The sequence below is a fragment of the Eleginops maclovinus genome, chromosome 21, assembly GCF_036324505.1.
Source record: "Eleginops maclovinus isolate JMC-PN-2008 ecotype Puerto Natales chromosome 21, JC_Emac_rtc_rv5, whole genome shotgun sequence".
In the NCBI taxonomy this organism is placed as follows: Eukaryota; Metazoa; Chordata; class Actinopteri; order Perciformes; family Eleginopidae; genus Eleginops; species Eleginops maclovinus.
This window is the reverse complement of record NC_086369.1, coordinates 11,139,299-11,165,067: the sequence shown is the minus strand read 5'-3', so window position 1 is coordinate 11,165,067 and position 25,769 is coordinate 11,139,299. Positions and strand designations below refer to the sequence as shown.

General features: G+C 43.9%; 1 protein-coding gene across 1 annotated transcript in view; it reads left to right on the top strand.

Moving 5' to 3' along the window:
• LOC134884130 (partitioning defective 3 homolog) overlaps nt 1-25,769 on the top strand; it is a 278,180-nt gene that overhangs the window by 181,712 nt on the left and 70,699 nt on the right. The window contains 3 exon segments of the mRNA XM_063912802.1: nt 3,470-3,703; nt 6,703-6,934; nt 23,649-23,777. Of these exon segments, the coding sequence (XP_063768872.1) occupies nt 3,470-3,703; nt 6,703-6,934; nt 23,649-23,777 (595 nt within the window).

The following is a 25,769-nucleotide window of genomic DNA, read 5'->3' as shown; positions in this document are numbered from 1 at the left end:
TATTTCATTTTGATGATTTTCATTTGTCCTCCAGACGTGTGGGGAGTGACAAACTTGTGTCTGTATGCAATGGGGGAATATGTATTTTCATCCCTCTGAATAAGAGGGAGATGAGGAGCAGAGCACTGAGGCTTCTGTTGTGTGATAGGAATCACATAATAGACGGGCATACAGAGAGCTGTCCGTCAAACTCTCCCAGGAGAGCCACGACTGCTTCTGATGAAAACAAAGGCAGGTTGAGGCAGCCTGGGTCTGTGGGCAAACTCCGTCTCTTTGCTTCGCTATCCCCCTCTCTTTGTCTCCCTGCTTCTCTCAGTCATTCGCTACACTTACTAGAAACAATGGCCAAGTGGATTGTGGTGCGGAATACCGAGTGTGAGGATAATTCCCTGCTTCCGATGAGAGCAGATGTCATTTGTGTTCCCTTGAACTGTTGCATCCTCCACAGCTCTAACTTGCAATCCCATTGTGTCGAACACGCACCCTGGCTCCTGCGTGTCCGCTGTTAGCAGGCTTTAGTTATAAGCTTTGTGAAAACCCAAATTTACTTGCCATTTGCACTGGGTTGATTGAGTTGTATACACAAAGTATGAAAAATGACGGCGTTTCCTTTCCTTTAGATTGTCCTCTCTTGTCCTTCGCATGATGAGATTACTCCTTCCGAACAAATGAATTACATGATTCGTTCTTGCGTTTGCTGGGTCTTGTAAGAACATTCATGCTTTCTTGGCACTGAAATCTGCCATAGTAATCAGAAATGGACGAACAAAGCAGTGAAATGAATCTTCTGCTTTTAACCCCTGGACATTTTTACTGTCCAATACAGCCTGAGGGCACACACACACACACACACACACACATGAGCACTTCCCACTGAATGGGATGCTACATTATAGGATTGGTGTTCCTTTTTGTTTTTGAATGGTGCTTTCAGGATTGAGTTTAGGTTCTCTTGGGATTGGCTACTTTTATTAACATTGACAAAAAGGAAGAGAAAATGGTGTGTTAAAGACATAACGTTTACCAGTCTGGGAACCCAACACCACTAGCTAGATGACCTTTTAGCCTATCTGACTTCTTTGACACCATATCTATAGACGCCATGGAATACAGAAGCACTCAGACTCTCAGTATGGGTGCTTTGGTAGCAGACGCAGCAGAAAGAGGAATGCCCTTGTGACCTTAAGGTTCTTGAAAGTAGCATGAAAACTTTTAGTTTCCTCAAAAATGTCAAGATGATGGAAATAGGAAAAATACATTTCAACTCTTCCCTGCATTTGCCCTCTGCAAGGAGCTTTCTCCTGGTGTTTGTTTGAACCTTGAAACTCAGATAGCTAGCTAATCACTAGTGAGCTGCTGCAGGTTTGCTTGGTTAAGGGATCAAGAAGAGAATATCAAAGGGGTTGAGACAACAAAAGAGACAAGCTGCCACTGGTAAAAGGATGATAACAGGAGCAGAGCTTGTATGCATTTCTGCACAGCTCCGCTAGTTTACCCTGTTCTCTCCTAAGCTCATTCATACCCTGCTTTTGCAAACTTTGTGTATTCACAGTGCTCCTCACTATGACTCCATCTCTCAAACGCTAAAACAAATGTGTTTTGGAGGGGGTACTCCAAACAACGGTCACAAAATGTTTTCTTCCAATGATGGAGGTTTGTTTTCTTTGCCTAATCTGTGTTTGGCTGTGCAACCCTCCATGTAAAGATCCACTGCGATCACCCAGCAGCAGTGGGTCATGCCTCATTTAGGCCACTTTAAACATGTCCAGGGACTTGTTGATTGTAGCTTATATAGAAATATGTGTATGCCATGAGTTTCTGTTATTGTGTCTATTAAGGAGTCCCTCTGTGGGGCACACACATACAAACATATGCACCTAGTGTTTGCATGTGTGTTTTCTGTTCAGAGGGGGTAGAGACAAGAACTTATAGCGGTATTTGCTATGAAAACTAACAGGAAGAGCTGTAGGAGACGTTTATTTACACCACGTGAAGCCACAGAGGAAACTGCAGCACACACCCACTACATGTGGAGGGTCTATATGGTCTTCAGGGAGTCGTAAAGACACAATGCTGCTCTGTCCAGACTCCTTCAACATGTGCTCTGCCCTCAGAGAGTCTGTGAGGCTGCACAAGTAATTGAATCAACAGTTTATCCATTATTACCAATAGTTTCCTCCACAAATGTTAACATCTAACAAGGCTTTACTCGCACATTTTCAGAAATCCATCTCGTTTCGTTTGACAGCACACTGCTTTACGCTAAATCGAGGCAGAATAAAGGGGACAGAAAATCAACCAGGCCACTTGTTTACCATCCAGCGGGTAAGGCAAGAGCTCCGGGGAACTGACGGACGCTCCCTGACAAAATGAAATACCAATACCTGAGTTGTGCTCCACTTACTTACCCTAAACAAACCCCTGGCAAGCATTGGAAAAATAATTACAGCTATCCAGGGTCTGGCATAAGTGTCGAGGAGCTTTCCTGTTCAACATTCACTTTCCTTTCTACACTTCAGCAGCTTTCACATTAGCACCATGTAGGTCTTTTAGAAGACATACTAATCTATTCCAATCGGAACACATTTCAAGCCACGAAAGTCGTTTATTTGTATCACAAAGTACAAAGTAAAGTGGCTGGCATTGGTTTTGTGTCGTGAATACATTTCTTCTCAGAAACCATATTTACATGCTCATATATATAACCTGTTTTGCAGGCACCTTGTGCAAACTAGAGCGTTGGTGCTTTTCTCCCACCAGACTAATCAACATATGGCTGATAGCCGAGCAATTTTCTGCCTTCACGGTGAGCTATTACCTGCCATCTACCGTCCACATGCTGAGGCTTTAGCGAAGGATTGCAGCTGTGATATGCTTTTTATGCGGAGATGTTCTACTGATTACAAGAGAATGGTGTTGGAAATGAAAGGACTTAGATATGCTTTGTCTATATGCCGACTCCTTTCTCCTTTCTTTCTCTTTTACTAAAGAATGAGAGGACCACCTATGGAAATTGTTTTCTTTTTTACATCCTATTCATACTTTTTGTGAACTTGTAATAGTTTAGTAAAACACTATGATCATTCTGGTGCCAACGTACATTGCTGTCGTTGCTATCAGCCAATTTATATGCATTATGTCTCGGCCTCGTAATTTAACTGTGCAGACACAAGGACAAAGGTTGAATTACAATTCTCAACAGGGAAATGTCTCAGGGAAGATAATACTCGGTTCTCATTTCACACACTTCATTGGCCAGGCAATGGTATCATTTGTTTTTCATGTTAATTGCCAGACCCACATTTTCCCTTGGCTTTCTTAGAGATCATTCCAATACAAAACTAGCAACTCGTGAATGATTCACTGTCAGGCAATGAACGTTGAGATGATGGTTTTAGGTGGCCTTTGTTTGGAAGTCGCATGCTATTAGTTTGCTGGTCTCAGTGAAGCTATTTTCTTCTTCCCATAGGTTCTAAAGAACAAGAGGTCGGACCCTCGCTGGGCCTGAAAAAGTCAAGTTCCCTCGAAAGCCTCCAGATGGCTGTTGCTGAGGTGACGCAGAATGGTGAGATCAACGTCAACAGGCCGCGATCACGGATCATCAGGGGCCGCGGCTGCAACGAGAGCTTCAGAGCTGCGATTGACAAATCATATGAGAAACCTGGAGCCACAACGACAGAGGAGGAAAACAGCATGGAGACATGTGAGTGATTTAAGTAGTGTATGCAGTGCTCGTGTTTTTCAAGTTTGTTTATTTATAGTAGCGATCCAGAAAGATGCGCCCAAAAATGGGACATTTTATAATGCACAATAGAAGATATCAGAAGATCATTACAAAGACATTCAGTCAGTGTAATATAGGCCAACTCAATAATGCTTCCCCCCAGAAACTAGGTTAGGGATCCTCTTTTGCTGGTGAGAGGTGCGTGTGTGTGTGTGTGTGTGTGTGTGTGAGTGTGTCATGAAGCACATCTGCAATAGACGTCTAGGTTACACACTCATTAATATTCAAATAGTTCATGTTGAGTGGAATTGTCAGAAACTGTGGCAGCATGTTTTCCCGTGAGCGTACATACTCTTAAAGTGCATTGCCATGTTTTCAAACAGAGTGCATGCTAGGAAAACATTATGCTGTTTACCCACATAAGTCAGTCTCCTATTGTATTAAATGTACTTGTAATATCTTAATATAACATAATTGCTTTTACAATTATTCTAGTTTGTGTGAAAACGTTTTGGCACGCTGCACTGTATAGCTGCCAGGATCCCTCACATTCTATCTCCACTGTGCTTTATTCCTTACTTTATTCGGAACTATTAAGACAGCATTAGAAAAGAAAGGCATGCCACCTTTCGTTTGAGTGAATATATCCATTTGGTGTTTGATGACAAAAAGACACGCGTTTGGGATTGAAAGACAGCCATGTTACGTTTTGCGACAGGTAATAACCCCGCAACACCACAAGAGTAATCACCAGATATACATTTGCATTCACCATTAAAAGATTCCATTAAAGGGGCTAGGGGACATTTGAAAAAGAGGGAATTATTTGCCTGAAACGCTTTGTTCTCATAAGCTCTGCCGGCATGCCACTAAATACAGTCTTATCTCTGCGAAGGAAAAATGGGGAAAGCAACCGATTTCCCCTGCCGTGGTATATTGCATTCTCCTCCATGATATTCAAATAACTCTGTTTTTCAATTTAGATAAAAGCAGCCAGCCCGTGCTCGTCACTGAGGTTAATAGTCAAAGTTGACAGATAAGCCGCTGCTTCCCTCTGCTCCCAGACTTTTATTTACATAAAATAAGAATGTGGCATCACCTAAAGAAAATGTGTCCCCACAAGATATCCTGCAAGGCAAAGTGCACTTTCCCTTGTGCTACTTTGTGTTGCATCGTTTGAGGAAATAAAAAAGCAAAAAGAACAGCTGCTCTGCTGATGAAAATCCTGTCTTTTGTGTGTTGGAAAAACACTGGCAATCTTACTCGTCTGTCATAACCTTCATCGACAGGCCAGCTTAAATGTCCTTGATTATTAAAGCTGGAAGGTTTAACGGTAAAGTTTCACCAAGTGACTAAATGTTTCCTGCTGTTGTCTGTCTCTGCAAATTATATTTCAGTCTCCTGACAGTTTCATCAATGCTTCTGCTGTCATTGTGTCAGCTAAGACATTTTCCATTCATAAAGAAATGGTGTTTGACCGCCTCTGGTTTTGATGTCCAGTGTGAAAGTGTTTTATCTTGTGTTGTGATTGAAACTGTTGATTGAATACATCTTTCATTTTGTTTGGCCTTCCATCTCAAAATGATTCCATGTAAATACTTCCCCATGAGTCCACACTTACAAAAACACATGGCCACCTCCGTCTGGGACCTTCTGGATTACAATGTTTAGTATCTTCTTTCGGCATCATTAGCGACATTAGCGCTCCTGCTAATCTCAGTCATTTAAATAGCCAGATACAGCTCACAGCTGCTATTAGCTGCCGCTGCTCTTAAGTGAATGATAAGCAGGCAGCAGATTGAGCCGATTGATAAAACCAAACCTGCTTCCAAATGTGTTGACATGGACAAATATAAGGGAGGGGCCTCACAGCGAGGAATTGCATAATTGTGCAGGTTTAAACTACTGCTTCACTTTCTATTCCTGCCGTACTATGCCACATGATTCATCCAGTCATATCAAGATGGCGGCTGAAAGAAATGGCTGATAAGTCCACCCATCACAAGAGAAGAAAGCTGTTCCTTGAAATGGGAATCGAGCCGCTCCACCCTCCCGTAGTCTGTCTCATCCCGTGTAACTCAAATCCATCATGGTTCTCTCCTTCTTCTTTCCTCATGATAATCACTTATTTCTCTTCCATCAAAGGAAGAACGTATAGGCGAGACTGTAATAAGTTGTAATCTGAAGGACATCTACCTCATGCCTCTGATCCAGAGACACAGCGTAGGCAGGAGCTATGATGACTGTGAAGTGCACCACATTTGCAATTAAAATCCCTGGGAGCCATTTTCAAGATTATTTAAATGTATAATTACTGACAGATTAATTACATTTTGCACATCAGTTCTGATTAGATGTGACGGAAACTTTGAGTTTAATCAACCCTGCATCACCTAAGGAGTTTGGTTTTCAATTTGATATCTGGGTTGAAATGAGTTGAGACGTAAATTAAGAACCAAATTCATATGACTATCATTAGGGCTCCAATTTTCCGAGCACATTATTTTTTATAGGAAACTCAACAGAAAAGGGGGAAAAAAGAAAGTTCTCTCGTGAGCTGTGTGAAATGTACACATTGGAAATAACTCGAGGCTTTCAGCTAAGTGAAAATATGTTCAACTGAACGCTTTTCTCAAAGGGGGAACAAAGTAAATATATTCTGCTCTAATGAGGCGCATGAATTCAGTGTGTTTTGTTCAAAGCAGCCATACCTTGTGGGACACAGTTTTCTTCCAACGGTTTATCTGATGAAAGAATTATTTCTTTATTACTGATGAAAAAAAGACAGTGGTGTTCTGCTGTGTCAATTGGGGCTTCTGTGATCCACGGGGAGTCAAGTGGAAGTTACACTTTGTGTAGTCTGCCTTTAGTGACTTGTATCTTATTTTTCTTATTATCCTTGTGTTATTGAGAGTGTGCTGCACTAACCTTCACTCAATATCAGCATATCTCCCTCCCCCCTTATCTGTTCACTTCAGTGGACGAGGACACGGAGGGAAGTTCCAGATCAGGTCGTGAGTCGATGTCCACCAGCAGCGACCTCATTGTGGGACCAGGGCTGAACGGCAACCTTTCCAAAGGTGACAGACAGAGAGAGGAGGTTGGAGTGAAAGAAAAGAAGAAACCTGAACGGGATAAAGAGAGGGAGAAAGACAAGGACAAGAACAAAGCCAAGAAAGGCGTGCTGAAGGGCCTGGGCGAGATGTTCCGGTAAGACAACTCATCTCAAATACTAAACTCTCCCTGTGTAGCCCCAAGCGCCAAAGCTTTATTCAATTCCATTCAACACACTCACCACTGGATCATTCAGAATTTGAATGCATTCTCTGGATGTTGCCACTGCTAATCAGGGACCTTTCTCCTTGAACCCTGGGAGATGCAGGGTGCGAAAGGAGGGGAGGGGGAGTTATCGACCTCAAGGGCCTCTGGCTCTTTTGAGCCAGATTATTTTTAATAAGGGCAACATGTTTTATTCATTAACCCATACGGGCGCTTCTCTTTCCCAAACAAACTCAGTATTTGTTAACCAGCAGGCAATGTACAGGGCCCATACGGGTGCTATTGTTGGAGCTGTGATTTGGTTCTTGGATAAAAGCGCTTTTAAAAATAATAAAATCGATGGTGGTAGGAATTGTTGCCTGTGGCTAGTTATTCTAGTTGCTGTCAAATCCTGCGGTAACAAGATTTTAGAGGCAGAGTATCTTGGGAGACCTCACCTGCTGCAGGTCTTCAACATCATGTTGTCACCTTCCAAACAACATGCTTTAAGTGGTAGATTAAAAAGAAGCAACTGAGGGCAAATGTTATGGTTGTTTGTATATTTCCTCTGCCTTTAATTAACTAATTGGCAAAAACATTATTAGCACAAAATGATTTAGTATCGTGACTTGGACATGTACAGAGACAATAATAGGAAATATGGGCAACAACAATGTGCATGGAAATAAACATCCTGCGGGTATCCATCCTGTATCTCTGCCACGTGAAAAAGAGTGGGGGAGTCACATTAATTATTTCAATCCAGTGCATATTTGAATATGGCATAAATTAACATTGGAGGCGGTGCACGCTGTTATCGTGCCGTAAGTTGTTTTCATGTGGATTAGTTTAATGGGATTAGTTAGCGTATCGCGGCGCACGGCTCGGTAATGAACAATAAAGACGACAAGTGTGTTTCGAGGTCACGATTGAGGAATGCAGGGAACTGTTTTACCTTCCATTATTTTCACTCTCCTGTTTCCCTTGTTTTTCTTTGCATCATGTGGTGCAACTGCATAATGACTTACATTCTGCCGCACACAGGCATTAGCAAGGTATGTTCACAGAGAACACGCAGGGAGGTGGGCTGGGTTAGAGAATGAAAGTGGAAAGTTGAGCCGCAGGTTTGACACTGTGTGACATGCAATCAGCGCCGTTGGCAAACCTTTTTTGAGTGGCTGTGTGCGCAGCTCGATAGGTGACTACTGGGTGATTTTTTGTTTAATGTGAACGTGAGCCCTCGGCATGCCCTCCTCGCCCTCATCATCGTTCTTCATTATCTTTGAGTGCCACCGCCACTTAGAAGTTGGCACACGGCAGGCCTCGCTGACACCTCCCTGCTCCATGCGTTTAGCGCCAGGGCATTCGCCACCTGAATGCAAAGAGGCAGCATCCTGAACAAGAGTTTCTCTCCACCTCGTTCTTTCTCCCACTCCTTGTTGTTACCTCAAACATTTCTCTACTTAAAACCATGACAGCTCTCTCCCCCACATAGCTACACGGCCCTTCTTTATTCTATCCCCGTACCGGTTTAGAATGTTACAGTTTTCGAGGAACTGAGGTGAGAATGAGAATGCGTCCCACCGGATACAATAACAAACTTTTTTTGTAAAGAACAGAATGTAGTGATGTGTAATGCCTAGCGGTCAAAAAGGGAGGAGAGGGAAAGCAAGTTAGGAATCTGTTTTGTGTCGCACTCTCAGCGATTCCACCAAAGTTTTGACAGTGTTTCAAAATGGAGAAGTTTCACTGTGCATGAGAAAAGGGTCTGGCTGACAGGAACTCAACACTCAGGCTTATGAATCAAGGATATATTTTACATCAGCAAGTTTCACATGTGAGTGTCTCATCATTGCATCGAAAACATCAAAAAGACACCCTGGTTGGGTTAATCCTTTGTAATACTTGTCTCCGTGGTTGGCATTTGCATAAAATAGACGGGCAGGCACTCGATTTCTCCTGCATTTCTCACAAATGCATGTCTTACACTCACGTTCTCCCGCTAAGGAGATTTCAAGGAGTTTGCAGCGCACTGCAATTTGAGCTCATTTGAATGCGGGCCTTTGGACGGCCTGATGAACGTGTAGTGCACATCTGCTTAATGGACAGCCTGATTGGGAGTGCATTAACATCGGAGCCAGGGGAAAGGAGGATGGCCTAATATAAGGAGAGAGGGGGAAGATAGAGCGAGAGACTGTGAGATAAATACTGCGAGTGCAAGAACGACTGAAAGTGTGTGAGTGCGTGATGGAAAGAAAATTGACTGCCCACAGCCCAAAGCAAAGAATTTTCAGTGCAGAGCCCCTGCCTCTGAGATGTAATACTGTGCTCCTATAGGATGAAGACTGGTATACAGTACCATCCAGTAATGCATGGCTTATCATCTTGTGAATGGAGAGCAATGTGCATGCACGCATAGGATAAAGAACCAGCCCAGGGCATCCTGACATCACTGTTATTTCAGGGATGTATGTTCAAGCATGTATCGCTGCTCCCATGTCTTCGTCCATTGGTATATAGGGGCATGCAGGGCGATGCATTGTCCCCCAAACCATGATATGTAATTATTCATGTCCTTTCTAGTGGATAACATGTGATCATTACTTTCGGATCCTATCAGGTCTGTTTATACGTTGGAAGCTTTGCCCAGGGCTCCGTTAGCATGCTAGCAGACAACGATGTCCTGGCCCGGCATGCAGACTCCCTTCAACATGCCTAATGAGGTGTTGTTTATCTGCTCTGAGACTGACTGACCTCCTCCATCAAAGCCCCATCTCCATCTCTTGATGTGTTTACGTGTGCGTGACCCTGTTGTTTAGGGACATGGGAAAAAAAATCCCCTCATTTATTATAGACTTCAGTGATTAGTTGTCGAAACAAAACAAAACATTACTTTTTTATTGAGTTAATTAGACTCTGGTGGTGTTTGCAGTGAGTTTGGAAATGTACTTGTGTGTGTGTGTGTGTGTGTGTGTGTGTGTGTGCACATTCATATTTATATACCTCAATACATTTTTATGAGGGTGTAAATGTATTTCACAAGAGCTCTGGATATGCATCGTGCTAGTACAGTAGCATGAAGGGGGACAAGCAAATGAGGGCTGCAAAAACGGAAGGCATGGTTAGGACAGCGAATGGGGGCCAGAGAGGTGGGGGTGAGGGGCGGATTTGGAGAGGGAGCGTGTGCACTGGAGTGAACTGGGGCACCAAGGGAGAGTGGGAAAGGAGGATGAAAAGGAAAATGAGAGAAGGAATGAGGAGAAGGGGGCTTTTCACAGCGGCAGTCACGGCACCGGGCTACCGTCTGCCTGCAGGGAGGCTGAGGATCTCTTACAGTTTTGTACGTGTGTGTGTGTGTGTGTGTGTGAGCGTGCTTGTTCAATGTTCAATTAAATGGGCGTGTGTGTGTGCAATCCACGTTTGCATGTGTGTGTAAAGATGAAAAGATGTGTTAATGGGCTCTGGCATCACCCTCACCCTCTCTCCCTGGTGATTCCTCACCCGTACTCACAGTTACCCTTAGCCCCCCCCCCCCCCCCCCCCCTGACTCCTACCCTCCCCACCAATCTGATAAGTGGCATGCCTCACGCCGAGCCATCAGCCGACACCGGAGCTCAGTGTGACAGCCGCGCACCCCCCTTTCGTCACCCCCCTGCCCCCCATCCTCCATCACCCCAGGGACCTCGTCTGCCTCCGTGCAGATGCAGCCTCACTCAAGGCTACGTGGAGAGATGCGGGAGAGAGGGGTGTGGAGTGGAAAGGAAAGCAGTGAAAGATGGAGTGGAGGGATGCTTTCTATCCTTCAATCTTTATTATTCTTAGGCACTGTGGAAGCAAGCTGGGAGCACCAGAGTGTTGGGGGGTTGGCACGAGTGTGTGTATGTTTGCATGCATGTGTGAGTGTGCCTAGAATGTGAATACCATGCCACAAAAGCACGAGGGCCTTATGTGTAGCATGTGAGGAAGTAGTGAGCGTGTTGCTGCTCTGCTCCGTGTCTTCTTACCATATGATTCTTTCTGCTCGTGTGGGTGTGAACAGCTGATGGCGAGTAAGATCATCAGTACACCAACATGACACATGCATTAGCCTGGCTTTTTCTTTACTCACACGACCGAGGGCCTATCTGATGTAACGGCACATACTCATTTTCTGTATGACGCACCCCTCGCCCCCTCGAACTTCCCCAGCCGCAAACACAAAAGCTCACATATGCTTGTAGCATTACGACACAGTTGATTTGGAGACAGCAATTAGCTGCCTCCACATGTGGGCCCTGACATCTGCTGAATGTAATCTAAGAGAAAAGGATAATTGTTCTTCTTTTGCTCTGCCTCACTCATCATAAAGTCAGAGCTGACGTGGTTAAGGCAGGCACAGGGCACAGCATCGTGCCCGAGCTTTGACGTCAAGGACTTTAGATAAGTGAGGAATGGGAGAAACGCAGCAAAATATAATAACAAGAACAAATGAACACATCATGGTCTGGAAGGTGATGCTAGGATAAACATCAGTTCAGCAAGGTGGTCAGTCATTAGAGTTGGTTGTCTAGTCTCAACGTGGAAAAGGATTAACTACATGGAAGTTCTTTTGTACATGTGACATTGTGACTTCCTCCCTTTGGAAGGCGGCAGTGGCATAGTCTGTACGGGCTTGGACTTCGAAAGGCTCGCCAGATCACGTCCTGATTGGACCAAAAAGAAAATGGAGTGAGCTGGTAGCTGGAGGCCCGTGAGCAAGGCATTGATCCCTGAAACAGGCAGCTTCCCTGCTCTGCCACCTCTCTTGCGTGTGTGGTTGTGCATGTATAGTATATCCTCCCTGTGTGTAATGTGTATGTAAACACTACAGAGTGGGGAAAGAAATTTCCTGTAAGGGATCATTAAAGTATATCTTCTTCTTCTTCTTCTTTTGGGAGGCTGACCCTGACCTCTTTGACCTCATGTGGAGTTTGCTAAAGCAAAGTGATTCACAGAATTCTCTTGTCACTGATAAATGTTTTAGAGAGAATTTAGTAGTGAACTTTGGCAGCTTTGGCAAGTGCAAAGTCATACCTCAATATCACCTTCAAATGTCTGCCAAGTTAAAAGAAATATCATGTCACCAAGGGCACTTTCCAGAGAGGGGGTCAGCTTTTTCAACTTCCTGCAAAGAAACCTCTTTTCAGAAGTACTTCCCCCCTGTGTCCTCAAAGCGTGATTGCCAGGACTTTTAAAGGGGCCATTTTTGGGGCGTGATCTCCAAACTAAAATGTCCCCTCAGTGTGACATCCCCTCACTCTTCTGCCAATCGTGTACCAAAGAGGCCCAGCGGGGGCCAAGCAACAAACAACAAAGTCCCCTACTGAGAAGATTATCCTGCACCCCGTGACAGAGAGGAAAACAGTAAAGCAACAGCACTCTTGTGTACGCCAGGTTAACCAAAGTGCAGGTTTGCGAGGGGTGTCAGGGTGTCAGGTGGAACATTTAGATGTAGAGAGAGGCCGAGTGATATGCTTAAGGAGGGGGAGAAGAGAATACTCTGCGACGTCGGCCACCACGCAAAAATGAGAAACGGTCGTTTCATGCATGAGGGGGGGCTGGCTGTCCGGCCACACCTCCTCAGCTTTAGGCCACTCGATGCAAATGTGATTGGGCAGCACTGGGCCTCCATCAGACAGCTCTGAAGTAATTAGGTTTAGAATGATCATGCAGTGCTCCGAGATAGACCTTGAAGCATGGGGAGACTGTGTGTGTGTGTGTGTGTGTGTGTGTGTGTGTGTGTGTGTGTGTGTGTGTGTGTGTGTGTGTGTGTGTGTGTGTGTGTGTGTGTGTGTGTGTGTGTGTGTGTGTGTGTGTGTGTGTGTGTGTGTGTGTGTGTGAAAGGCGAGGTGGTGTTGCACGATGGAGTTAATTGAATCTGAAATCTTGTCGGCCTGAAATGAGATACACCGATGTCTCTCACGCTGCGTCTCAGGCAGAGGGCTGCAAACATGACTGAATTCATAAAGTGTGTTATTAAAGAGCTCAAATTAAGTGTAGCAGTGCACCCCTCCATACTCTACGAGGCCACTGACTACTAATGTTCCAACCCCAGTGGACCCAGAACCGCCAATGGAACCCATGGATCCTTTCCGTTCTCTCTTCCAAGATGTTCTCCTTTCTCTTAACACTTTAGCTATTTTCCGACTATAGTCCCCGTCTTACCCTCCCCTTATCGTCTCTCCTTTCATCAACCCTGATGTTCCAAACCGAAACTGCCGGATTTGCCTTAGCTTCCTCCCTCTCCATAGGATATTTGTTTTTCACACTTTAAGACACTTTGGTTCCCCTTTGATGTTATTTTTCACTTCGGCCCGGATCGCTTTGATCAATCAGAAATACACTGTTTCAATGCGAGACGACTCTCAGAGGACAGGCAGATCTTAAAATAATGAGAAAACATTAAAGACACAGACAAAGATCTGACTACAGCACAATACCAATTTGTTTTTTCTAAATACTACAAATAAATCACCAATACTCCTCCAATAATAAACCATAGTAAGTGTTTGTTTTGCTCTTGGGGGAAAAAAAGGATACGTTGAATTAGAGATGCAACGCATGCTTGATATTACAGAGACAGAGGTGTGAAATGCACATGGGAGAACATATTTATTTGCCCTATGCGCTATGCAAATGAAGCGGGCTGCCTGCTACAGGACAACTCATTGCTAGTCTGCTCACCCATCCACTAGGCTTAGCATGTAATGAAATAGAGGCCTTTGGCTGAAATGACCTTTCCCATCCACTGAGTTCCCACCTGCTGATGTGTTGATGGGTACAGGGGGAGAAACAATCACAGTGAACACAAGGAAGATAAAACATGGAAAATTGCTTTAGAATTACAAAGGTAATATCAATTGATTTTGAATTACACTTCTGATTTCCATCAAAGGCAACCAATTAAAGCCAGGAGCCGTAGTCCTCTTGTTCTGTCAGCATCTCAACATGTGTTCGGCATGTAAAGTGAAATATTCTATTTTTTTCCTCCCCTCTCTTTCTCCCTCTCATTCCCACTCTGATCTTCCTTTCTGTCTTTGTTGAGAGAAATGGAGATTTATTCCATGGCTGGATCAGAATTTAGTTTCTCGCTATGTTTGTCATGTAGGAATCTTAATTGGGCTCTCACTGCCATACCAACATGTGAGAACTTCCTCTAGTTAGGGATTCATGAAGGGGTGAATGCAAGGCTGAGGGAGAATAAAGGAATGAACAGTCGACAGGATTACATAGCAGGTCCTACTTCCAGCTGCAGGTCCAGCACTTTATGAGTTGAATGGAGCACCTGTGGGGTCATTCTTTTATCACACTGTTGGCTATTTGATCCCCGGCTGCTCCAGGGAACTAGTAGGGATTCCCTATAGAGGATTCTTTAGCTCCGCCAGTTAGGAAAAGATGCTCCCATTGGGCAACCATCTACCACCAACTGTATACGAATGTGTGTGATTTGGGTGAATGAGAGGCAAATTGAAAAGCACTTGGGAAGGTGCTTTGTAAATACTGTCCACTTACATTTTAATTGTATATCCAGCATATTTTATATAGTAGTCAATGGTCGTCCAAAATTGGATGTTGTACATACTGAATGTAATCTTGAGGTTTGCTTAATTTCCCAATATTGACCCTTTTGTCCGTGATATTGATCCCTTTTTGAAATGTCTGGTGTCGGTTGTATATCAACTTCACAATGGTAGTATGTCATGGTTGATTGCACTTTCATACTGCTGGTATTAATATCCAAGGTTCCCATAAGCCCCTCTCTCTCAAATATCAGTAGGAGGTTTTTCCTTTGATCAAAGAGGTTTTCTTTCTTGCTTTAGTTGATTATTTAAGGTGTGAAAGTGATCTCCTCCCAAAACACCCGTCCTTTTCCTTTGTGCTGTAAATTACAGATATCCTTCTATGTGTCTGCAATAAAAAATGACTTGTGTATGTAGGGTAGAGGCTGCACATGACCTTATTGATTGCGCTGCCTCATTTGTTTACAGTAATTGTGCCAAGGTTTTATAAATGATTTCTTGATTTGCTTCTTGTAGCATGTTTTTAATTTGACATACATGGTTCTGCTTTAATTGAATTTGCTTTGGAGAACAAACTGCTTGATACCACAGTAGACTAAGGGGGAGTGTCGAGGGTTATTTATTTAACCTCTTTGTGATGTACAGTCACTATCCCTGAGAATCCATGGGGTTCATAGTCTCCCTCATCCTCACTTTACTCACAATTACTGTCACTCCCTCCCTCTTTTCTTCCATATATCCGCCCTATCCCTCTTCCCTCCTCCCTCCCAGCTTGCCTGGAGATTCATTGTGGCATTGACAGAGAGACCTCTCTCGTCTCCCTTTGAATGCTGGGAGGGCTGTATATCACGGATCAGCGGCTCTGCTGGGCCCGGTGTGTGTCCACGCCTGTATTTCAAAGTCTGACGTTTACGAGACAGAAAACCTGCCTCACGTCTCCCCTCGTCTGTTCTTTAGGTGGGCTCCTTGGAATTCAGGCATTTGGGCGTCACAAAACACACCTGTGTGCAAACGTATCAGCATTTAAAATACATGGAAAATAAGTGATCAAAACACAATAGAGAAGAAAAGGGCCTGAGTAAAGAATATTTGAGGTAAACTTGCATGATTACAGCAATTGTAATAATCTCTTTCTTCTCACATACAGAACTGGTTTTCAGTTCCACAAGAGGGAATCAGCTGTACATAAATAACCAAACCTATTATCAGCAAATGTTTTTTGGACACGACGAGTGGTATTTGTATAGCTATCCCAAAATCCTGCATTGTTTCCCTGCTGTGGTGCGTCCACATCCACATTTGCGGTTGACATCATTAAAAGAGCGGCGCATTATTTAGATGCTGTGTTTGCAAAATGCTCAGTTTCTGTCTGTGAGGCTTGTGGCAGCCGCCAAGCTGAGGATACAGAGAGTGGCAGTGATCAAAATGGCCCATTAGGAATGCAGTGTGCCGTACTGAATCTAGGTCACAGCCTGAGCCACCTACTGTAGCTCTTCCACTGAGAAACCACAACACTGCCCCCTCCCATCCTCCCTCCCCTCTCTCCCAGCTCCACTCATTGCCATTCCTGCAACCCTGTGTGTGAGTCTGTAGGCTCAGTTGGTTAAGCATTAGCCAAATGTGACTGGGTTTATGTAAATGAGCATGTGAGTTTATTTGTGGGTATGCATAGGTTGTGGCTAGCAAAGGCGTTGTACTGATTACGAGTGTGTCTAAACGGAAGGTGAGAGAAAGGAAGTGTGAAGGGTGATGCCTTTGCCTGATCAAAATGCCCTCACACACATAGGTCCCCATGAAGTGGCTGAGTAAACAGATGTGACCCCAAAACACTAACTCTCTCTCACACACACACAATGCCAACCCCAGCACCTGAACTTCCTTTGCAGCTTCTCAAGTGTTTCTATGTAAATTGCCCTTCAGAAACTCCCCCCCTCACTGCGCTCATACACTTTAACAAATGGATGTATGAATGTGTTTGGACTGTTTATTTGTGCTGTAATGAGAGGCTTTAATCAGGGGTGTCAGGGCTTTGAAACGTTCCTCTGAGCGTGTGCAAACGCACCCCTCCCCTCTTACCACACGCACACGCACACACACACACACACACCCATGCACATACATAACTCAGTGATTTATGTGAAACATTAAAGGCAATCATGTTGCGCTGGGCCTCGTCCTTTGTATTGCACAGGCTGTTTGAAATATGGAAAGCCAAGTTGTCCCTTGATATACAGGCACACACATATAGATAAACACACACACAAACAAACAAACAAACACACAGGTGCGTGTGTGAACTGCCTGCTATTGCTTAAATATGAATAATTGTCACACATAGCAAATAGATGAATGCAGCTTTTTCTTTCCTTTTTTCCAAACACACAAACCCACACATGCAATAAGTTTTTGTTGTAGACAGACATATAGTCTCTTCCCACGCACCGACAGTATACCCTTATTCTGTTCAACAGCCATTCACTTTGATGCATCACTGTGTTTACAATCTCTCTGTGCTAGAAATACATGTTTTTAATAAAATAAGATCAGATTTAATAAGAATTTTACTCTAAACACTCTTTTTTTTTACCTTACTCCTCTTTCCTTTGGAGTGTTGTTGGTGAGGTTCTGTTTGTGTTTGGCTATTTATGTCTCGTAACAACTATAGCAGCGGTGGAATGTAGTTCTGGCCATTAGACACACATATAGACTCGAATAAGTGGAAAGAAACTTGAAAGAAAAACACACCAGGCCATGAACATACATCCTGATAGAAAGGGAATGAACAGATGAAAGACCTCCCTGACAAAGTTGCAGAAATAACAGGGAATAATAACTGACGCGGCTAGGGACAACACATTTCAGTTGAACAATAAAACTATTCTGGCCTCAATTTCCAAGCATCTATATTCCTGCCAGAAAATGTTGATTTCCATACAATAACCTTTTTATGGTAAACCGGTGGGGAAAAGGCAATATCTTTTGGGAAAAAGACTGTCATTTAAATACAATGATGTGAGATGACATGAATCGATGTACCTGTCATTTATTTTTCATTCTTTTGCTAAGACTATGTTGAGCGTCACATTACCGCTACGGAACATCCCTGAACCTGACGCTGTCTCCTTTGCTCTGCTGGAAGACCTAAGATGCGTAGAAGTATCTGGTGAGAATCATTTTTCTCTGCAGTCCCCCTGCTGGGCCTGGGCCTGATGTCATGAATAAATGCATGTCATGCCTCCGCGGTGCGCGACACGCTGCTTTCCCACCCGGCATGAACCATTTCAACTCCCATCCTCCCTCCTCCTGTACCTCTCCCCACTGTTTTCTCACCATTGCTGGAGGAATCGAGCCTGTCTCCCCTCTAAAGCTGCAGCCAATCAACAGCAGCCCAATCCCCCCTTTCTTTAAAAGTAAATCGATTGGTTCACTGTGTGCCAGCCCTTGTCCAATGAGGTGAAAGCGCAGAGATGTCATATCTCGCTGTGACCTGTAAGTGGCAGGGTCTTTGTAAAAGGCAGTGGAATGTGAAACTGCATTAAGGGTTGTGCTATTTTGATCATGAACCCAGAGATGGTGAAAACCCAAAGGGGGTGCTACCTTACTGTCTGGTTCGAGTGTTCCTTATACTCTAAAGGAAACTGCTTTTCTGAAGATGCATCAAATAGTTGTTTAAAAAAGGTCTGGTTTAGCCGGAGTGGCATTACAGGTTGCAGATAATGAGTTCCACTGGGAGAGGGATAATCAGTGGTAGCTGGAGTCTGGGTGAACGACGGGAGAACTTCCTCCTGTACCTCTCTGGGGTTTGTGTCCCTGGAAACCGCTGAGGCCACTCGATGATAACAAATGCCCCTTTAATGCATGTTAACGATCGCTCGGTCAGAATGTGATTCCCAGGGGGAAGAAAATACTCTCCCTTTTTCTTTCTGTGACTGTCTTATTGGATTTTCTTTTTTAGAAGGCATCTGTGTGTCTCAACCCAGTTAGAGTGTGTTTACTCACCACAGCTGAAACATCACTTAGCTAGAGAGAGAAGGACGACAGCCTGACCTTCCTAACAAGGCACTATTAAAATGACATGCAACTGTCAGGGTTTGGCCCTAGGTGAAACAACGTGAAGGAATCATGCAGTGTTTAATATTGACTTGCCCTTGCATTGTACAGGGAAGCTATGTGCTAGCCTTTACTCTCTGTGTGTACTTCTACCATCGACAAAGTGATAATAACTGCTCTTGATTCTTCTTCTTCTTCGAAAAAAAAACCCATCACGTTGCTTTAAAGATTATCACCATGAAATGCAGTGGGTGGAAGCAAAGTTATTTATTTTCCCCGACTGCGACAAAGGCGACAGTTTTGGGGGATGGGGGCTCCGACACCACATCAGACATCTCCGGGGGACTTTGCCTTAGGATATCTGGATTAGCTTTCAGGTTGGCCGAGCAGAAACCGTAATGATTCTGTCCTGTCTGCCCTTGAAATTATCTTCTCATCGCTTACTCAAATTGATAGATGCAGTCACTTTCTCTTTCTGGCTCACCTGTTCCATTTGCAGATTTGACTAATGCCAAAAGATTTACCGCCTCATATGGGAGGTCAAACCAGGTGGTCCATCACTTCCCCGCACTCGCTCTGAAAAATACACAACATTTTTGGAGGAGGAATAGTCAGCTATTTCTGCGGTCCTCTCTCCCTAAGTCAGCAACTTCCTGAGAGCAAACCACAAATTCCCCACAGAAGATGTCAAAACAGATTAACTTCTCTCAAATCTACTCCCAAGATTAAATGATTGTAACAATCAAAGTGGCTTTGAGGCTTTGCATAATTTACTTTTTTCTCACTCCTTGGAAACTCTGTCTTTGACTTTTTATCCCTCTGTTGTGCTGCAGCCTTGAAGTATTATTACCCTGTAAATCGATAAAGATGATGTATGAGCCGTCTACTGTTAGTGGTATAAACCCTTCTGTTTTCGGTGATATATGAGGATGTATCAAAATGAATGGAGTACCTATTTACTGACTGCCTTCATAGTGAAAATGGACACACACGGTACAAGAAAAGCCAGCTACAGTACTTAGTAATACCCTTAACGTGGGGTATTTGGAAACGTTTGCTTTTATGAGATGTTGTCGGCAGGCATGACACTTTGATTGAACACTTCAATTTCACTCTCAATGTTTCATTGCGTCAGTGGCCATCATAACATTAATAAAGCATATATTTTATATGAATGACACATGTTAAATTACGCACCACCCAAATGAGGTTTGATGGCCCATTCAGACATTATCAGGGCAACAGTGATGGATAGCTCAGAGCAGCTCATGCAACCTAAAGGTTATAAATATTCCCTGCATATGTACGTCTAAAAATCACTATTCCACTGATCAAATCTGCATCTTGCTCAGCTCCTGTGTTTGTGCTCCTGTAATCTTAACTGAATGCCTGTCTACCCATGCCAGGTGGTTTTGCGATCTATATCTCTCCTCACCGTTGTTCTTTTCCTTTTGAAGGCCCTTCTGCATTTGTGTATTCATCACTCCTACCTGGGGTTTGCCTCAGTGATAAATGCTTAGGAATGGATCATTAAACACAGCTTTGGTCTGTTGAACTGAAATGGAAAAATAAGATCAGAGCTTTATGAGGATGTAAATAGCATATCATTGTTTACCTGGCTCTAATGGAGATTTGAGGTCCATCTGTTGCTCACATAGTGACCATCACTAGTCATTATCAAGTGCTATTTCACAGCATAATCTTAATTGAAGTCAGTGAATGTTTGAGTTGATCTTATTATGTTACTTAAAGAGGTCCTATTATGCTTTCTCGGGTTTCCTTTTCCTGAAGGGTGCTCTGTTGTTTTTTGGTCCTTGGAATGAGTCTTCAAAGGCTCTTCTATTGGCTCTTCCAACTCTTCTCAAGGCCAGAATCAATATCTCTTATAGCTATTTAAAAGTGTAATTATACGACAATGCAGCCATATTACAAATGTATTGTTGAAACTTTAGGCCCAAACAAGTTCTCTTTCCCACATTGCAGGATGTACTGTAGTTCTCCATTGTGATTCTACTCATGAGATGCGGCTGCCAATCAATATCTTATTATTAAGCCTCATCAACCTCACTCTCGATGCAACATTCCTGATGGCCAGCGCCAATATATGCCAGGGTGCCCATACAGGCTCAAGTGTCCCCCCCCCCGACACTCATAAACTCATTACTGTTCTTGTATTGGATTCCATTCGTTTCTCAAATGAGACACTTATCTTCCAAGGACAGGTATGAAAGTCGATACAGTTTGCAGTTTGTACACACAGACTGGTACCAGGGATTTTCTGTATGTTCGTGCTGAGAAAATGTTGAGTGTAGTAATATTGCATTTGGGTTTGTGCAGTTCAGTGGAGGTTTGGTGTCTAATCCTGTGTTCCACCACGGTCCCCACTGGCAGGGCTCAGGCTGTGAAGGGCAGAGCCATGTTTTGAATCAGCAAGTGTCCCGATAGTCTTCTCATAGCTCTGGTAGTGTCGTCCCTTTCCTCCGCCTTTCGCTTTGATGTGGGACCTCCTTCTAAGGCCACCGGCGATGGGGGAATAGCCTTTCATATGGGAAATGTTGCTCAGTCTAATCCGCCAATATGTTTTACTATGACAAATCCCTCAACGTATTGATGTTGATCCAGAAAAAGAAAAAAGTTGAGGGCAGGAGTTTGTCGCCCCTAAGGTTGTTTTATGTTTTTCTTCGGGTGGGGCGGTCAACAACAGACTGAAAAATATTGGAAGAGGAAGAGAGGAAGGTGAATTTTCCTCGGGAAGTTAATGAAAGTCCTTGAAGTGTGGCAAGGGAAGCTGTCACCTGCCCTGGTGATAGATAGCAGGCTTACTATTATTAGCATTCCCAGCCCCAGCCTAGAGTTTTATGCCTTACTAGAGCCATTTGTTGATTAATTAATCAGGTAATGTATGCTATCTGTGCTACTAAAGCACCCACATATCTCTCTCGGCCTCTCCTGGGCACTCGGATCCCCTACCAGGCCACAGCACATTCAAGAAAATTACAATTCCAAAGCAGCCATTACAAAGAGTAACCATATACACAAAGGTCCTGGCTGCTTTTAATGTAAAGTAGAGTAATAAACATCCGTGAGGGAAACAGTCTCCCATTTCATGAATATATTCTCTTCCACCGGCCCAGAGTCAACCTCTGTCTGATGTAATGCTTTTTAGCTTTCGGGGAAAGTTTTTAACCTGTCAAATAAAGCTCAGCTATAATGAAGGTAAAGATAAGCTAGGATTGAAGCAGCGAAGGGCTTAATGATTTCTCCTGTTTCTCTGTGTACAGTCGAAAGGTGCCGCACACAAATCCCACGTGGAACATCTTGATCCACTGTGTGTACAATAAAAGAACATGGAATCACGTTATGAAATATAAACAATCGATACAATTCTACTCCTTAACTGTGATTAATTTATTGATTTTCTTATTTCGTCCCCTCATGCACATATACTTTCTTATATTGCGTTGTCTTTACAGTCATTGAAATGCTGCGTATAAGTGGCCTGCTTTCCACCAACCGAACAATCATGCGCAGTAGAAGCTTTGCTGTAGTTACATTTGAGTACGTTTAATGACATTTGAAACCGTTATGACATGAGTCCAAAAACAAAATGAAACACAAGTCATTTTGATGGCCATGTTTACTGCATGTTTTCAGCATTTTAGTTCAAGTAAGGGGTTCACTGGTGTCCCTTCCTCACTTAGTCTCTTAAACTTTTACATAATGCTTTATAAAGTAAGTAGTACATTTGTTTAAAATTGCTCAATTTTATACAATTTTTGCTCTGATATTTTAATATTTAATTCAGAATTATATTTGGTATCTATGTAGCCTTTTGGTTTTGTTTGCTTATCATCATACTTCTAAATGTTCCAATGGTTATTTCCCATAAATACCGTGCACATGCATGTTGAGAACCACAGTAACACTCTACATACTGCACATGGTGTCATGTTTGCTTCCATCTCCCTGTGCAACATGGCCACGCACTGCCTAAATATCTGTCTGTAGTACTTCCTTTTTCTGTATCCTGGCAACTTCCTGCACAGCTGGTACCAGTGTGGACAGGCAGGAAATGACATCATACTTTTATAATGTTGCCTGTCCTGTCCTGTCTCATCAGAGTTAACCCTTTATCTCTAAACTCTGAGCACATGTATCACGTTGTCAGCTGTTCTTAGCTGTGTGTGTGTGTGTGTGTGTGTGTGTGTGTGTGTGTGTGTGTGTGTGTGTGTGTGTGTGTGTGTGTGTGTGTGTGTGTGTGTGTGTGTGTGTGTGTGTGTGTGTGTGTGTGTGTGTGTAACCCTGCAAATGTACTGTACTCCCTGTCAACTGCATGCCTCCTATTCCTCATCATTTTCTCACACCCCTCAGTCAGCCCTGCACCAGGCTCTGTGGACCCGAGGAATTTACGATCATTGGCTTGGCTTATTCACACCTCGCTGTAAAGCTGTAACGGATTTACTGCCACTGGTTTGTCGCTCCCGTCATTAAAATGTAAAAGTTTGCGACACTGCCTAGAAAGTTACAAATGATGCCGGCGAGCTCAGGCTGCTTCCTCCACTTACATACTGCCTGCTTGCAGGTAGTTTGTTCCCTGCTCGCTCGAAACTAAATCACGAGCTGTCACTGCTCCGATCATTCTAAGTAAACTCCACAGCTCCGGGAGGAATGGGGAGCTGATCCTCTCTTTAAAAAAACTGGGATTTTTTTTGCCATTTTCCACATTTCAGACACACTGAATCTTTTCTGCTGTCCTGTGTGCACATTGGCAGCGAGGGAATTCTGTTATCTTTCAATATGGCTTGATGCATTTTGATTGCATTTATATGAAAAGGGCCATGTTTTTCTTTCAATAACGAATGGGAGCCCGTGAGACTCCTCCTGTGCTGTCTTCCCACTGTAAACCCAACCTGAAGATTTTGACAGTTTGACACTTTAATTTCCTACCGAGTATTTCACCTGAATTTCCCGGAAAAAGAAGAGACATGCTGCTGTGGAAAAATAATATCCATATTGGGTTGGAAATTATTAAAAGTCTGGGCCTCAATTAAATCCTCTCTGACTTCTCTTTAACTCAGGTTTGGAAAACAGCGGAAGGATGAGCATCCAGGAGACAGGATGGAGAGGAAGGGCTCCAGTAAATCTAAAGCTGAGGACATGCAGGCGTCAGAGGACGAGACCCAGCGGATGAGGCTGGAACAAGAGAGGTGAGTGTGCGGACAGTCTTGGCTCGCTCAAACTATTGAGACCCAGCTGAACTAAGAAAACCCCACTGCTGACCAGAAAATTAGCAAACAGACTAATTAGCGAAATGGCAGAGCAAGGTTGGGAAGTTCTGGCAAAGTACTCAGATGTCAATTTGTCAAATGTCCCTTTCTTTTATATCAGTACATTAAATAGATCATTTATGGATTGTTGTTGGCCGTGCCATTCAGAGGCGCTGACCTCTTAACGGTGCTCGTAGGCCCCTGTGGATTTGGCATGATTGAATGGTGCTCATTATAATAGTGAAATCGATGTAGCTCTGCATTTGTCTTCTCCTGCAGCTCGACCAGGTTGTTAATCGCTCTCGAATACGCCTTCCTTCTAATCCACCCCTCTTGGCTCTGTGTCCTCTGGTGTTCGTGGACATCATGACGTCCAGACGAATAAGGCGAGGCATTGGTTTTGCCGTGTGCGCCTCATCCCTCAAAGACAAGCCCCATTTAATTCTCTCCAGCAGCGAAGACAATATTGGTGGCAGGGTGAATGAAAAGACTGCTTGCTGCCTCCATTGTTCTCAAGCAGCCAAATGAACTCAGTAATCAAACTGCCATTGGTAATGACAGCTAATTGAATAGAAACAATAGCTCTTGATAACGCTCCCTCTTACGACGAAGGGAGAGAAGGATGGATGAGAGAAGGATGGATGGCTGTCTGAAATGCACGGTACCACAGCCACAAACAAGTGCACACACAACAAAAAGGCTCACAAAGGCCCTCTCCCTTGCTGAATGGAACATCTGGAGGCCTTGCTCAAAAAGCTGTAGCACATTTCTTTTTGGTATTCAACTATGACTTGCCGTGATGGTCCTCTGTGCTGAGGGTGCGAACGCTTCTGGCTGAGGGCCCAACACATTTCCCTCAGTGCACCCTGGAGACCGGCCGGCCTGGCTCTCCATCCAGATCTGTCCCCTTTGAGGAGCTCCCAAACGCCTGTCAAGCTAAGCAGCAGAATCAACACAGACACACATCGGGCATGAGATATGTAGAGTACATGCCCGTCCCCCCAACACACACACATTATTTAAATCCAACTTATTTTCTCTCACTGCTGTCACCCAATTTCTTTGTCTGCTACTTGGTCTTGCAGCACGTTCTCATTCCCTGTCTTGTTTGTGTCCGTTCTGCATGTGTGAGCTCCGGTCCCGGCTCCGTGTGCAGGAGGGCAACCTAATTCTTTCTTTTTGTACCTGTTCCCAAATCCCATCACTCAGCCAGGCCAGGATTGTCCCTCGGTTAATGGAAAGGGAGTCCTGAGGGAAATCGTGGTGGGTAATAATAAACCAACCTGCCATGAAGACAAGTCGATATTCAAAGCATTAGGGTTCAGCAGGACGACAGCTCAGAAATCCATTACTTCTTGTATTTTTGGGTATCACTTCTGTTTTGTACTCCCAAGGTGTTACGTTTGATTGTCTTAGTTCTCTGCTCAAGGCACATGCTCTGATTGATTTCCATGCTGACACTGAGACAGGACCATTTCAGATTGCCTTTATGAAATTATGGATCGGACCGTAACGGGTTTCCGACGCTGGCAATCGTCAGCCCGGGCCCGGGATGGGCCTCAGCCAAACTCCCGGCGCGGCTGACATTAGCGATCATTAATTCAAGCAGACGGTTTTGACAGGGGCTTTTAGTGATTCAAAATAGGAGTCAGCAGAGAGGTGAGACGGATTAATTCATAAAACCTGCCCTTTTTAGCCTGCAATAAGGCCGCTACGGTTATATATTTAAAACTCTGACCTTGATATGATTCATGCAATTTATGGTTTGGTTGTGGTCCTTGCAGACACGACCTCCTTTATTTTGATTACAAATGTTATCCTCCATTGGTATCGTGTTAGCCTGTTATGGAATGAAGACGATGGAGAAGAGTACATAAAGTTTGACTTCAATGCCAGAGCACAGTGCAGAGCACCCACTTGATGAAGAGCGGT